This window comes from Scyliorhinus torazame, chromosome 8, assembly GCF_047496885.1.
Source record: "Scyliorhinus torazame isolate Kashiwa2021f chromosome 8, sScyTor2.1, whole genome shotgun sequence".
Lineage (NCBI taxonomy): Eukaryota > Metazoa > Chordata > Chondrichthyes > Carcharhiniformes > Scyliorhinidae > Scyliorhinus > Scyliorhinus torazame.
In genome coordinates, this window is record NC_092714.1 from 49,117,352 (window position 1) to 49,133,830 (window position 16,479).

General features: G+C 48.7%; 1 protein-coding gene across 9 annotated transcripts in view; it reads left to right on the forward strand.

Annotated features, from left to right (window-relative positions):
- The window catches only part of adgrg7.1 (adhesion G protein-coupled receptor G7, tandem duplicate 1), a 69,277-nt gene that overhangs the window by 17,566 nt on the left and 35,232 nt on the right, over positions 1-16,479 (forward strand). For all 9 annotated transcript variants that reach the window (XR_011948643.1, XR_011948640.1, XR_011948644.1 and 6 more), the window contains 2 exons: positions 555-719; positions 5,703-5,800. Coding sequence is in view for 3 of the 9 variants with exons in the window: in XM_072513545.1 (XP_072369646.1) it covers positions 555-719; positions 5,703-5,800 (263 nt within the window). In the remaining 6 variants the exon portion in view is untranslated. The remainder of the gene's footprint in view (positions 1-554; positions 720-5,702; positions 5,801-16,479) is intronic.

Consider the following 16,479-nt stretch of genomic DNA (forward strand, 5'->3'; position numbering starts at 1 on the left):
CTCAAGCCGCCACCCTATCCCCATAACCCAGTGACCCCACCTAACTATTGGACACTATGGGGCAATTTAGCATGGCCAATCCATCTAACCTGCACATTTTTGGACTGTGGGAGGAAACAGGGGCACCCGGAGGAAACCCTTGCAGACACGGGGAGAAAGTGCAAACTCCACACAGTGACCTGAGGCCGGAATTGAACCCGGGTCCCTGGTGCTGTGAAGCAGCAGTGCTAACCACTGTGCCATCGTGCCACCCTCCCAACACTGCAGTGCAATGCTTTTTATCAGCCTGGATTATCTAAAGTGAAGTCCGAACTCTCAATTTGGAGATGAGGATACTATCACTGAGCCAAGCTAAGAAATCAAACCTACCTTCAAAAAAGACTCAATTAGACACCAGTAAAACTAAACGAATCTCATAAAGAGATATGAATCTATGCAATGCTCATTAACATCTGTTATTTTATTTTTTCTGTGTTTAACTTATTCAATTATTGAGCTCATATATATATCTATAATAAATATATGGATTAATATCAGTTTATGTCCATCACCAGATAATGAAACATACTGGTATTACAGAACAAGAATTGGTGAAGATTGCAACTGCTGCTCAGATCCTGACTTCAGAACCACATGAACTAATTTCAGAGAACATCAGCATTGCTGCTGAAATAGTACAGCATGTTTTGAATCTGTCGGATATATTGGACTCATTTGAGGTGAGAAGTGCCCACCATTCTGGAATGCTACACAGCAGCCTACACTTTTAGATTAATTGAAACTGAACTGGACCCACCATATTAATAACTTGCCTACAAGAGCAGGTGAGAGACTGGGAGTTCCGAGGTGGGTGACTCACTTCCTGACTCCACAAAGCCTGTTCACTACAGGCACAAGTCAGGAGCTTGATGGAATGCTCGTCACTTGCCTGGATGAGTCCAGCTCAAACCACACTCGAAATTTCGATACCATCCAAGAGGCAGCAGCCCACTTTATTGGCATCCCATCAGCCCATTTCTTTAACAATAGCTTCTAACAGTTTCCCGCCGACAGATATTGTGCTAACTGGCCTGTAGATTCCCATTTTCTGTCATCCTCCTTTTTTGAATAATGTAGTTACATCTCACTTAAAATATTCACTCCCTTCACCATCACACAGTGGTAGCAATGTGCACTGCATACAAGATGCACTGCAGCAACTCACCAAGCCGCCTTTTGACAACACCTTTAAAACCCGTGATCTCTACCACAGAGAAGGACAAGGGCAGCAGATGCATGGGAACACTGCCTCTGTATTGCTGGGGTTATTTTTAATTCATTTTTTACAGGATGTGGGCGTCGCTGGTTAGGCCAGCATTTATTTCCCATCCCTAGTTGCCCTTCAGAAGATGGTGGGGAGCTGCCATCTTGAACCGCTGCAATCTTTGAGGTGTAGGTACACCCACTCTGCTGTTAGGGGGGGGGAGTTCCAGCATGTTGCCTCAGCAACAGTGAAGGAGCGGCGATATATTTCCAAGTTCCTTCACTGTCACTGGATCAAAATCCTGGGATTCCCTTCCTAACAGCACCGTGGGTGCACCTGCACCAGATGGACTTCGGTGGTTCAAGGTGGTGACTCACCACCACGTCCTTGAGGGCAGTTGGGGATGGGCAACAAATGCTGGCCTAGCCAGTGATGCTCACGTCCCACAAAGAGAATAGTCGAATAAAGGTAAACTTTGATCTAATCAAAATCTCATACCAGCTTACGAGCAAGGAGCAGGGGGGTCGTTTAGCCCCTTGAGCCTACTCCACCATTTAATAAGATAAGTGAATTAATAGTAACTTCAAACCTGCATCCCAGCCTATCACCCCCCTCAAGTTATCAAGAATCTATCTACTTTTGCCTTATAAATGTTCAAAGTCTCTGCTCCCATAACCTTCACAGAAAGAGAGTTCCAAAGGCCCGTGACCGTGTGTGAGAAAAAAAATATCACCTCACCTTCGTTTTAAATGAGCTACTTCTTACTTTTAAACAGTGACTCCTAGCTCTAGATTCTCCCACAAGAGGAAACATCCTCTCCACATCCACCCTGTAAAGTAACCCTCAGGATTTTGTATATTTAAATCAAGTTGCCTTTTACACTTCTAAACTCCAGCAGATTCAAGCCCGGCCTGTTCAACCTCTCCTCAGTAGACAACCCGTCCATTCCAGGTATCAGTCTGGCAAACCTTCGCTGAACTGCTGACAACGCATTTACATCCTTCCTAAAATAAGGTGCCCAATACTGTACACGATACTGCCCCGTACAACTGAAGTATAACCTCCTTTCTTTTCTGTTCAGTTCCCCTCACAATAAATTATAACATTCTACATTCTTTCCTAATTACTTGTAACACTGTACCTGCATGCAAAACCTTTTTTTGATTCATGCACATGGAGACTGACCCTGGTTCCTTCATTTGCAGGAAGTGTGTCCAGCTGCACTTACTGTTACACTTCTTGACGGCTCTGGAGCTGCGGATGGACTCGCTTTGGAGCATCCGCGATGCTTAGGACTTCGTGGATAGCACATTTAACGAGTTGGTCACACCGCAGGTGAAAATTACTGAGCAAGATAGAAGATGGGTGACCAAAAGACAGAGCAAGAGTAGGAAGACAGTGCACGTGTCCCCTGCGGTCATCTCCCTGGAAAACAGGGATACCGTTTTGGATATGTTGAGGGAGATGGCTCACCAGGGAAGGCACCAGCCGCCAGGTTCATGGCACCGTGGCTGGCTCTGCTGCGCAGGAGGGCAGGAAGAAGAATGGCAGGGCTACAGTGATAGGGGACTCAATCGTAAGGGGAATAGACAGGCAGTTCTACGGAAGCAATCGAGGCTCCAGGATGGTCCGTTGCCTCCCTGGTGCAAGGGTCAAGGATGTCTCTGAGCGGCGCAGGGCATTCGAGAGGGGGGTGGTGAACTGCCAACGGCCGTGGTGCACGTAGGTACCAACGATATAGGTAAAAAACAGGATGCGGTCCTACAAGCTGAATTGATGGAGTTAGGAGTTAAACTAAAAAGTAGGACCTCAAAGGTAGTAATCTCAGGATTGCTACCAGTGCCACGAGCTAGTCAGAGTAGGAATGTCAGGATAGATAGGAAGGGTCAGTGAGCAGAGGAGCGAAGGGTCAGTGATCAGAGGAGTGACGGGTCAGTGAGCAGGGGAGTGACGGGTCAGTGAGCAGGGGAGTGACGGGTCAGTGAGCAGGGGAGTGACGGGTCAGTGAGCAGGGGAGTGACGGGTCAGTGAGCAGGGGAGTGACGGGTCAGTGAGCAGGGGAGTGACGGGTCAGTGAGCAGGGGAGTGACGGGTCAGTGAGCAGGGGAGTGACGGGTCAGTGAGCAGGGGAGTGACGGGTCAGTGAGCAGGGGAGTGACGGGTCAGTGAGCAGGGGAGTGACGGGTCAGTGAGCAGGGGAGTGACGGGTCAGTGAGCAGGGGAGTGACGGGTCAGTGAGCAGGGGAGTGACGGGTCAGTGAGCAGGGGAGTGACGGGTCAGTGAGCAGGGGAGTGACGGGTCAGTGAGCAGGGGAGTGACGGGTCAGTGAGCAGGGGAGTGACGGGTCAGTGAGCAGGGGAGTGACGGGTCAGTGAGCAGGGGAGTGACGGGTCAGTGAGCAGGGGAGTGACGGGTCAGTGAGCAGGGGAGTGACGGGTCAGTGAGCAGGGGAGTGACGGGTCAGTGAGCAGGGGAGTGACGGGTCAGTGAGCAGGGGAGTGACGGGTCAGTGAGCAGGGGAGTGACGGGTCAGTGAGCAGGGGAGTGACGGGTCAGTGAGCAGGGGAGTGACGGGTCAGTGAGCAGGGGAGTGACGGGTCAGTGAGCAGGGGAGTGACGGGTCAGTGAGCAGGGGAGTGACGGGTCAGTGAGCAGGGGAGTGACGGGTCAGTGAGCAGGGGAGTGACGGGTCAGTGAGCAGTGATGGGTCAGTGAGCAGGGGAGTGACGGGTCAGTGAGCAGTGATGGGTCAGTGAGCAGGGGAGTGACGGGTCAGTGAGCAGGGGAGTGACGGGTCAGTGAGCAGGGGAGTGACGGGTCAGTGAGCAGGGGAGTGACGGGTCAGTGAGCAGGGGAGTGACGGGTCAGTGAGCAGGGGAGTGATGGGTCAGTGAGCAGGGGAGTGACGGGTCAGTGAGCAGTGATGGGTCAGTGAGCAGGGGAGTGACGGGTCAGTGAGCAGTGATGGGTCAGTGAGCAGGGGAGTGACGGGTCAGTGAGCAGGGGAGTGATGGGTCAGTGAGCAGGGGAGTGACGGGTCAGTGAGCAGTGATGGGTCAGTGAGCAGGGGAGTGACGGGTCAGTGAGCAGTGATGGGTCAGTGAGCAGGGGAGTGACGGGTCAGTGAGCAGGGGAGTGATGGGTCAGTGAGCAGTGATGGGTCAGTGAGCAGGGGAGTGATGGGTCAGTGAGCAGTGATGGGTCAGTGAGCAGGGGAGTGACGGGTCAGTGAGCAGTGATGGGTCAGTGAGCAGGGGAGTGTTGGGTTAGTGAGCAGTGATGGGTCAATGAGCAGGGGAGTGTTGGGTTAGTGAGCAGGGGAGTGACGGGTCAGTGAGCAGTGATGGGTCAGTGAGCAGGGGAGTGTTGGGTTAGTGAGCAGTGATGGGTCAATGAGCAGGGGAGTGTTGGGTTAGTGAGCAGGGGAGTGACGGGTCAGTGAGCAGTGATGGGTCAGTGAGCAGGGGAGTGTTGGGTTAGTGAGCAGGGAGTGATGGGTGAGCAGGACTGGTGGCGGGTAGATTGCAGGAAACAATATGGGTGGAGGATCGGGGACTGGTCAGGAGGTAATTGGAATAATCGAATCATGAGATGACAATGTCATGGATGAAGGTTTTGGCAGCAGATGAGACGGGGCAGGTTTGGAACTGGGTCATATTATGGGGGTGGAAGTACGTCGTCATAACGACAGAGAGGATACACTGTTGAAAGCCCAACCCGAGTCAGATTGGATACCAAAGGTTGTGAGCAGTTTGGTTCAACCCAAAGCAGTGACCATCTTATGGTTTGCTACAGTCCTTGTGATTATATTGCCCTCTCAAAAGTTTGAGGTATGGAATTCCACAATATTCACACAACTAAGATGCAGGAATGACAACTGTCTGAGCAAGGATAATACATGACCTGGAGGCTGTCATGATATTCAAACACACACATCATGATAGACAGACCAACAGACCATTTAGCACACATAACACGACAGCCAATCACAGACAAGGACAGAGACAGTATTAGACAAGAAACACGACACCTGGTGGTCAGTCCATCTAGAGACCAGGACAAGGACAGGACCTGATTGACAACACACTCAGAGAGTCACCACGTGCAGAGTAACAAGACAGATGTGTAAATAGCAAGTTGGAATGAAACAGCGTTGTACCAATTGCAACCGTGTTGGTTCATCTGTACCTCAGAGCACCCAACACCACAGAGGCAATGAAGTTATTCTCACTTATGGTAAAGTTTCCAGCGGAGAATGGTGTTGTCGAAGTAACTTTGCTGTCGTCCATCCTGCAGGTTGTACATACAGCTACCACAGGGTGTCGGTATTGAGTGTAGTAGTAGGGGCAGTGATCAAACTGTTCTGTTCTGGATTATGTTGAACTTCTTATCAATCAATTTGCTTTAAAATGGTTATTAGAAGCTACACAACTGTACTTTTTGCTTTATGATTTGCAGGCTGCTTCCTTGGCAATTGCTACAATCAGCCAACTTCTCAATGTTTATGAAACAGCATTTGATCCCATAAATACAGAGATCTTTAACATTACACAGAGGTGAGATAATGTTTGTATTCTTAAGTAATATGCATCAAATTCAATGCACAAAGTGGGGGGGGGGGGAACAACACCAGGGTAGGAGGAAGGAGGGGGGGAAATCAGGAGGGGTGGAGGCTGGGAGGACCTGACATGGGGGTGTGAGGGTAGACCAACTCGGGGGAAAATAGAGGGTAGAATGCTGGATGCAACAGGGCGCACATGGCGACGATGGGAACAAAGAAATCGACGGTGGCCGTCCTGGTTCGCCCCTAAACAAAGAGAAAACCTGGAGTGCAGGGGCAAATCCACGAGGTAAGTATGGCTGATCCTGCAGGGGGGGGATCAGAATAGTCACCTGGAACGTCTGGGAACTCAATGGCCCAGTGTAAATATCTAGAGTTTTCGTCCATCTGCAGTGTGTACAGGACCCAAATTGGACAGATCCAACCCCAAAGTAGGGAAGCAATTGGCCATGACGAGAGAACTGAGCGCCATCATGGAACAGATGGGGTCAATAGGCCCATGGATGTTCACACACCCACGGGAGAAGGAATTCTCCTTATCCCGAGTCCACAGGATTTACACCAGGATGAATTGTTTTTGTAGTGAGGAAATCGGGGCTTCCAGGGACGGTAGGAGTGGAATACTCAGTGATAGTAATCACCGACCACGCACCACACTAAATCAGTGTTTAGCATGCATATGCATTAACGAACAATCTTAAAGCCCAAGTTTTCATCGCGAATTTCACCGGGTGGGCTCTGTTGCAAGGTTGGCCAAGCACAGCCTGCCGCGTTGTAGCCAAAGGAGGGTCAAGGCGGGGAGGGGGTCAGGGCATTGATGAGATGCCCCTCTGTCACTGCCAGACTGCAGAAGAGAGGGTCCACCATGTTTCCTGGGGATGGTCCCCCGCTTAACCATCCCACCAGCATCGGTCACCTCCCCCCTCGCGCCCCCCCCTTCCCCCCCCCCCCCCCCCCACCATTGGTTGCACCCCCTACCATCGGTTCCCCCTCCGCCCACCATCGGTTCCCCCTCCGCCCACCATCGGTCACCCCCCTCTCCGCCCACCATCGGTTACCCCGCCTGCCCACCATCGGTCACCCCCCGCCCACCATCGGTCACCCCCCTCCCCGCCCACCATCGGTCAACCCCCTCCCCGAGGGGCTGGTTTAGCACACTGGGCTAAATCGCTGGCTTTTAAAGCAGGCCAGCAGCACGGTTCAATTCCCGTACCAGCCTCCCCGAACAGGTGCCAGAATGTGGCGACTAGGGGCTTTTCACAGCAACTTAATTGAAGCCTACTTGTGACAATAAGCGATTTTCATTTTCAACCATCGGTCACCTGACTCATCATTCATCCCTGCCTGAAAACTGAAGAGCCATCCAGGCAATACGATGCGAGATCACTGCATTTTTGCTTACCCTTTCCTAACATCATCTGCATCAGCCAAAAGTCTTTAAAACAACAGCTGTTACAAATGTTAGAGGCTTCCTGGAAAGCCCAGGAGGTGACAGGGAAACGGGCCAAGTGGCCGGTGTGACCCCCCCCACGGGACTGGGGCGGTGTCCAGTCACGAGCTGCCATTGCCATCTGCACACCACACTGACCGTGTCCCCTGGTTCTGCAGAGTGGGACCTGCCGGATTGGTGCCGCCACGCCGGCCACCTCGCACCTCATACCTTGCCTCCAGTCACCAGCGGGGCATCGCATGGCCCACACAAGGGCAATGCCCACTTAGCCCCTATGGGGGCGCCGAGCAGGGGCTGCAGAGCGTACCACTGGCAAAAACAACGCCATCTGATGCTATCCCTGGCATCAGGGACGGGCGCCAGGGCCAGAGTCCGCATAGTACCAGGCACCGGGGCCAGGTGTGCAGGGATGGGGGAGGAGGGGTCCTGCAGGGGCAGAGCCTACAGTGCCAACTGGGACCACCATGTAGCCCATTGGACCTGGTTGGGCACAGGAGTACGCACCATGCTAACAGGTTAGCCTTTCATCCCCTGCAGACAATGGATATTGGAATTCAATCAGCAATGGTGTCCTTCCTGCTAGTTGCCACAGCCCTGGGGGATGCCCTGCTGCTGTACGAGCTGGAGCTGCTCGAGGCGGAGGAGGAAGCTGCTGCAGAGGGACAGGTGGCAGCCGCATGGGACCTCGTGCGTACCGGCAGCGCCTGTCATTCGAGGACCTGCCAGACCGGGCATGCCGTCGAAGACTCTGGCTGAACAGGGAGATGGTGCAACATATCTGTCAGATCATGGCACACCTGGCACCTCGGGGGTATGGGGGAAGGACACCCGCTCCCTGTGGCCGTCAAGGAGATGGTCGCCCTAAACATTTACGCAATTGGGTCCTTCCAGGCGCCGAGTGGTCCCTGTCCGGATCTTTCAGACCTTGGTGCACAGGTGCATCCGCGCTGTTATGGAAGCCTTATATGCCCAGGTGGCACAATACATCCACTTTAATGTAGACTGAGTCTACCAGGATGCCCGAGCAGCAGGATTCGCCAATCTTCCCCGGGTCCAGGGGGTGATCGAAGGGATGCATGTCCCCTACAAGCACCTGCAGATGACAGGCCACTCCACACAAACCAAAAGGGGTTCCACTCAATGAACGTGCAACTCATATGTGACCATCAGCTGCGCATCATATATGTCTGCGGCCGATACTCAGGCAGTGTTAACGATGCCTTTATCCTGGCACACCCGACGATTCCTGACGTTCGTGATGCCCACCTGGCTGGGGGGCGGGGGGCGCTGACACCAGGGCAACAAGGTTATCCAATGCGGTCGTGACTGGTGATGCCTCTCCGGAGTCCACAGATCAAAGCTGAGACCTGTCACAACGATGCCCATGCAGCAACTAGGTCCATGATGAAGCGGTGCTTTGGCCTCCTGAAGATGCAGTTCAGGTGCCTGGACCGCTCTGGAGGGGCCTTCGTATGATGCTGAGATGTTCACCCACATCGTGGCCGCCTGCTGCATCCTCCATAACATCGCACGCATAGTGGTGTGGGTGGAGTTGTTGGGGAGTGTTGATACATGTGTCACTTGGAACCACAACTCAACAGGGTTTCACTTCCTCGGCGCGACCAAACTCCACCCTGGCCACCTCCATTTCCTCCGGGCCGCTGACCACGTGCAGAACCCGCTGCCCTGCCACAGTTAGAGGCTGCAGGTCTGGCAGTCCCCCTCCAGTTTTCTCCCACCCCCAGCGGTTGTGAGTTACCTTCTCCTGGGGGTGGAGTTGGAAAACAGAAAATGACAGTGTTAGACAGTCCAACGCATGCAGCCCAAGGAGTGGGTAGCTGGTGGCCACAGTAGCCAGGTCACCCAGCCATGGCAGCTGGTATGGGTGCTGGCATGTGGTGCAAGGTGGGGGTTTGGCTGCCCTCTGGGTTGCGGTGGGGGGGAAGGGTAACGGGTGTGTGGGAAGGGGATTAGTGCCAGGGGACAGTGCTGCCTGCTCCCCCTGGCTGCCCTGAGGCGGTTGTGCAATTTTCTTTACGGCACTGCTGGCCAGTCCGGACGATGATGCTGGTGGCGCCCACCGCCTCTGCCACCTGCGCCCAGGCAAGGTGGATGGCAGAAGCTGGCAGCATCGTACCCGGGCAGGGATACAGGGTCAGCATCCTCCACCATGTCCAGGAGGATCTCTAGCTTGGCGTTGATGAATCTTGGGGCTGCTCTCCTCGCTGACATCTTGTTGGCTGGGATGGTGTGTGTGGGGAGTGAAGTGTGTATGTGCGGCTGGGATGGTGTGTGTGGGGAGTGAAGTGTGTATATGTGGCTGCAGCTTGTCAGCCTCCTGAGTGTCAATCTCGGATCCAGCAAATCCGGCACCGTTTTGAATCGATTGTGTTCCACGTGGCACCAGTGCTAGCCCCTTGATATTAGCTGAATTGGTCCAGGTGAGGCGCCAGTTCTGCTGTCGTGGAACTCCACGAATCCTGCACCGGCGTCGACGCCTAGTCTCAGGAATGAAGAATCCCGCTGTTAATCTCCAGAACGGAGATTTCAGGCCTGTGGTTCTATGATTTTCCAGGTGAATTATTGTTGTTGAGTAACAATACATTTTAATCAAATGGTTAGTGTGTATATTAAGGAATTGTTTCACTTTGAATTTTTCACAAAGTAGATACTTTTAATGTAGAGGAAAAATTAATAACTTATATTTTTGTGGACTTAACTTTATGTACATTATTTTGCCTCTCAAATCTTAGATCATTGTTAGTGGTGAGATCTTCCAAACCAAATCTATGTCAATGTTTCTTGTTGCCTTGAAGTCAAGCTAACCTTTCAGTACCACGCTCAGATAAACAGCAAGTCATATTTGGTACTCAGTTCTGCGATGCCTTCATAAGGTCCCTCCTCCAGGTTTCAAAAGTGCCTGTGCACTGCCGGGTCTGCCTAAGGGGCAGGCACGTGGGTGACATTCTCTTCTTTTTGTAAACAGCACACGGCGCCCCATGAGTTTTATTTGTGAAGACTAATAACTTATAATACACCATTATAGTGACACAATTGCAGAGGTTTCAAACATTCACACAGATTTCACATGCTGGCCCTTAAATTCCATTTGCCTTGCCCGAGAGGAAAAACAAACATGATTGTTTTTCTGTGATTATTACTGGTGCCTTCTTCTTGGATCTCAGTTTAAAGAATAAACAACTTGCTGCAATCCCAGTGTATATAGCTGCCACAATTCCTCCTCCCTGTGATGATATGCATAAAGCAATTTGGTATATAATTTTACACACCACCTCCAACCACCCAGGTGGCAGTGTAAACCTACCATGTGACTCTGTGCTTTGAGGAGTTGGGAGTAAGTCGTGTTGGTGGACAGACGTATTTTGCAGTAGCACTCTAATAGTTAGTGTTAGTAGTTTGTTATTTATTTAATCCAGTTATCTCTACCACTAAGTTGTTTCAGAAAAATTATTTAAACTCGATGTTCTGTAGTACATCATTCATATCGGCCCGTCTACAAATCATGACATGGTACCAGGATGGATGATCGACTAGAAACAAGAAGATTCTGCACAGATGTGAATAATTAAATATAACTTCGAAGAAGAAGAAAGAAAACAATTATAAGCTACTGGCAACTGATGCTCGAGGCACGGTAAAACCGCAAAGTCCAGGTTGGAAGGTATAAAGGAACCTCAACAGCTTCAGATGACTGGTAACATGGACGACAATTGGAGGGTGTTTAAGCAACAGTTCAAACTATATGTTGCAGCCTTGGTCTGCAGGCACAGCCTGAGGAGAGGCGTATCACGTTGCTGCTCACTATCGCAAGTCCCCAAGCAAATAATTTTCAACACGTTTGTCTTCGAAAGCAAGGCAGATAGCAAGAATTTTGATGAAGTTCTCAAGCAATTTGATTGGCATTGCTCTCCTTAAAAAAATGAAACCTTCGAATGCTATATATTTTGCACGCACGCCCAGAACACAGGCGAGGCATTTGATAGTTTTCTCATCAACTTGCGAATGAAGGCGCAGTCAATGATCCGGAATCAGATCATTTTCGGCCCCCAACGAAAAGTTACACGAGAGGCTTCTAAGGGAAACAGAGCTTCAACTCGAAAATGCTATCCAAATATGTCATGCTAGCGAACTTGCAGCAAAACAGATCAGCGCATTGAATCTGCGGCATTTTGGCACAAAGGCAGAAGAGGCGGCAGATACCATTAGTGTGGTGACGCACTCGAATAAAACACATGCTCTCAGTGCAGTTGGCCATTTTGAGTGGCTGACCTGATCCTCCATTTTATGCCTGCGATGTGGCAAACGCCATTTGCCATGACAATGTCCAGCGTTTGGAAAGACATGTTCCAACTGTAATGGCAGAAATCATTTTGCGACACAATGTTTTCCCAGGAAAAGACCTGAACGAACAAAAGTTAGCAACACAGTTGATGAAGTGTGCATCGAGGACACATTTTTTGTCGACATGATTTCCAGTGAAGACGAGGATACTCAAGTCATGCCAAATGACAATGCGTTCTTAACAATTTGCAGCAATAGTGAATTAAAGGCAAATAATCAAAGCAATAAATGGACAGTGCCATTAATGGTAAATGACACATCAATAACATTCAAATTCGACACAGGTGTGAGGGTCAACCTCATCAATTTGACCAATGTCAAAAACCTGCATATTAAACCGTAGTAAAAGTAGTAAATAAAACAGTATTGTTAAGACATTACAATGGTAATCAAATTATTACTTTTGGAGCATGCGAGCTCAATGTCAATATAAAAAACAGAATTCACAAATTGAAATTTTACATTTTGGCGGCGGAATGTAAATCTTTGATAGGAGTAGAAGCTAGCTAAACAAGTCTACAGTGAAGACAGCTCTGCAACAAGCCCACAGGCCTCGGGAGACTCCATACTAAATGAATTTCCTGAGACTTTCCAAGGCTTTGGCACTCTACCATACAGGTACAAAATACAAATAAAGGAGAACGAGAAGCCAATAATTCATGCACCGAGACGTGTACCAGCTCCATGGAGAGACAAATTGAAGGCTGAGCTAGAAAGAATGACAGCTTTAGGTGTAATTAAGCGCATAGAAGAACCTACAAACAGGGTATGTGGTTGATATGGTTTGTGTCAAGAAGCGTAATGGAGATCTACGAATCTCTATGGACTCTAAAGATCTGAACCTCAATATTAAAAGGGAACATTACCCTGTACCAAAAACGGAGGTAATAACATGCGAGATGGCAGGCGCAACTTGCTTCAGTAAGTTAGACGTGTCACAAGGCTTCTGGCAACTTAAATTAGATAAAGAAAGCACTGAATCATGTACGTTCAGCACACCCTTTGGAAGATATTGCTTCTTAAGAATGCCATTTGGCATAATTTACACTTCAGAAATTTTTCATCCTGCCATGGAGCACCTAGTTGAAAGGATTCCAGGAGTCCGGGTTTATGTGGGTGGCATAATCATTTGGGGATCAACACGGGAAGAACATGACAAAAGGCTTCTCAGGGTCCTGAAGAGCATTGAGAAGAACGACCTGAAGTTGAACAGGGTGAAATGTCAAATCGGTGTGCACCGCATCACCTTCCTGGGAGATGAGCTCTCCACACAAAGCGTTCAGCCTGATCAAGATAAAAGAAGGGCAATCCTGCAGGCCACAACCCACTGATTTAAAAAAGGCATATTAATAATGTTAGGGATGATAAATTTTGTGGGCAAATTCGTTCCCAACTTGGCAGCTAAAACTGCACACTTTGGGGAAACTATAAAGAAAGGTGCAACGTTCCAGTCATCCACCAGCCATGAACAAGAATGGCAGGCAGTGCAAGTTTCATGAACAGCGCCAGTCTTGCCATTTTTCGACCCAGTAAAAAATACAAAAATCTCGATGAACGCATCAAAGGATGGTCTGGGAGTGACCCTGCTCCGACGAGATCTGGAAGGAAATGGTCTTCCAGTAGCATATGCATCCAGATCAATGTCTGATACGGAACGCCAGTGTACGCAAATTGTAAAGGAATGCCTCGGGCTGATTAATGGACTGACGAAATTCCATGATTATGTTTATGGTCTTCCAGCGTTTGTAGTGGAAACAGACCACAGACCACTGGTCGCTATCATTAAGAAAAATCTGAGCGAGATGTCTCCGAGGATTCAGCGAATGATCATGAAGTTGCAACGGTATGACTTTGAGCTGATTTATACACCAGGCAATCATCTCATTGTTACTGATACACTATCTGGAGCCACAGTCATAGAAGAAACACTCCAGTTGGATGAGGACATGCAGGTCCATGTAAACCTTGTTACTGAGTCTCTGCCAGTATCAGATCATTCAAAACTAATCAAAGGAGAAACCACGAAGGATACAGTCCTGCAGAAAGTATGAAAATATCTCCACGAAGGAGATCCAAAGGTTCCTGCTCAAGGTTTTACAATGTACGAGCAGAGTTATGTGATGCAAATCAGTTTTTGCTGCAGAACCAACGAGTTGTGATTCCACAGACATTAAGCTCAATGATCCTAATGAAACTCCATGAAGGGCACTTGGGGGATGGAAAAGTGCAAGCGTAGATCCAGGGAGGGAGTTTATTGGCCAAGGATAAACCACAACATTGAAATAATGGTGGATAACTGCGAAACCTGCCAAAGGTTTCAACACAAACAAAGCAAGGAGCCAATGCAGATGGGTGAGATAGTCACCCTCCGTGGCAGAAGGTTGGCATGGATCACTTCTTCTTGAATGGAAAGGAATACCTTCTGGTCATAGACTACTTTTCTAACTATCCGGAGATAGCACAGTTATTGAATTCCATGGCCAGATGTGTCATTAAGAATGTTAAAGGGATTTTTGCATGCCACGGGATACCGAATGTGGTCATGAGTGACAATGGTCCCTGTTTTGATAGTTATAATTTGCACAACAGTATGATTTCCATGATGTCATCTCGAGTCCTCTCTACCCTTAGTCGGACGGTAAGACTGAGAAGGACATTCATATCGTTGTACAGCTCCTGAAAAAAGCATTAGGTAGCCGAGATGACACCCACCTCGTGCTCCTAAGGTATCATTCTGCACCACTAATCAGTGGGCTTTCGCCAGCTCAGTTGCTGATGAATATGTAACTGAGAATGACCTTGCCCTATATTCCTCAAGAACCAGTGAACCCTACATTAGAGAGGCAACTGATCTCTCAAAAAAGGAGGCAAAAGGGATTCTATGATGGATCCATGAAAAGACTCCAACCATTGCAGCCAGAAGACACGAGCAGACTGGAAGATTCCAAAGGGAACGGATGGTCTAAGCATGTGAAGAAGGTACCGCGAGAAGCAGGTCCAAACTCGTATCTCATCATCACGGATGAAGGTGTTGTCTTTTTGTTTAATTTAGAGGGCCCAATTATTTATTTCCAGTTAAGGGGCAATTTTAGCATGGCCAATCCACCTGACCTGCACATCTTTGGGTTGTGGGATTGAGACCCACGCAGACAATGAAATGAAAAATGACACTGGGAGAATGTGCAAACTCCACACAGACAGTGACCCGGGTCCTCAGCGCGTAGGCAGCAGTGCTAATCACTGCACCATCCGGATGAAGGTATTGTCTTAAGAAGGAACAGAAGAGCTCTGCTGAAAGTTCAGCCACCTTTTGTAATGCAACCATCAGAAGAAGTAGGTAACAGCCCTAAGACAGCTGAAGAAGATGCAATGCAGCACCTGGAGCCACAAAAATAAGGTAAAGACACCATGAAACAAAAAGAACAACAAGCGACATCCACAGCTACAAAGGAAGATGAAGTAACTTCACAAGTTCAGCAGCCACTCAGAAGATCAACAAGGCTAAGACGTAAACCTGAGAGACTGAGTTTGTGACAGACTGTAAATACTTTAAAACTGTAAATAGTTTTACATATCATATTGAATTGTAAAAATTATTTAATGAATGTAAATAATTACATTTTCCAAAGGAAAGGGGATGTGATAAAGCAATTCTGTATCTAATATTAGACATGACCTCTGACCACCAGGTGGCATTGTAAACCTACCACGTGACTCTGTCTCGAGGAGTTGGGAGTAAGTCATGTTGGTGGATAGATGTATTTTGCAGTAGCTCTATAATAGTTAGTTAGTGTTAGTAGTTTGTTATTTATTTATTCCAGTTATCTTTACCACACAGTTGTTCCATAATAAATTATTTAAACTAGATGTTCTGTAGTACATCATTCATATCGGTCAATCTACAGAACATGACAGTGTGGGCATTGAAATACTTGTGGAAGCCAGTGAACTGGTGCTGACTGCAAGCATCGTGACCCGCCATTCTCGCCCCGCACACAAGCCTCACTCGGCCGCTCCTCCTTCACAGGCCCCGAGCTCCCAACAGTCCCATTGCTGGTAGTACTGCCTCCTCCTATTGGTCAGCGGAACAATGGGGCACTGGATGTGACATTTGGATAATCTGGGTGCCAATCTGATGGAGCAAGGCAAAATGCTGCGGCTGCTGGCAGTTGCGCCCGGCATTCTCAACCTAAAAGCTTGTCACAGCATTTGGGCATTTCTTCCACGACCGATCGCTCCGCGACTCTCCCGACACCCACCCGCAGTTTGCGACCCTGAGTTTGAAAAACCCTGCATATGGAGCGTTTTTTCTCTTCCTTTAAACTCCCAACAATTCCTGAGGACCAACCGTCGATCCTAAATGCTCCATTTCTAAGGGGGAAGTGGTATTTGCCTTGAGGGATCCTCAGTCTGGTAAGGCTCCGGGCCCTGAAGGATTTGGGTGTGAATTTCATAAGGAATTCAAAGACATGTTAATAGATCCTCTGAGTGGTATTTATAATCATTTGTTCAGAGCAGGTCTGCTGCCTCAGTCGCTTTGAGAAGTGAATACATAATTTTTACGGCAGGGAATAATCCTGAGCAATATGTATCCTAAAGGTAACTTCACTCTTGAATGTAGACTTGAACTTGCAAAATACATCTATCCACCAACACGACTTACTCCCAACTCCTCGAGACAGAATCACGTGATAGGTTTACAATGCCTCCTGGTGGTCGGAGGTCATGTCTAATATTAGATACAGAATTGCTTTATCGCATCCCCATTCCTTTGGAAAATGTAATTATTTACATAATTTTTTACAATTCAATATATGTACAACTATTTACAGCTTTAAAGTATTTACAGTCTGTCACAAATA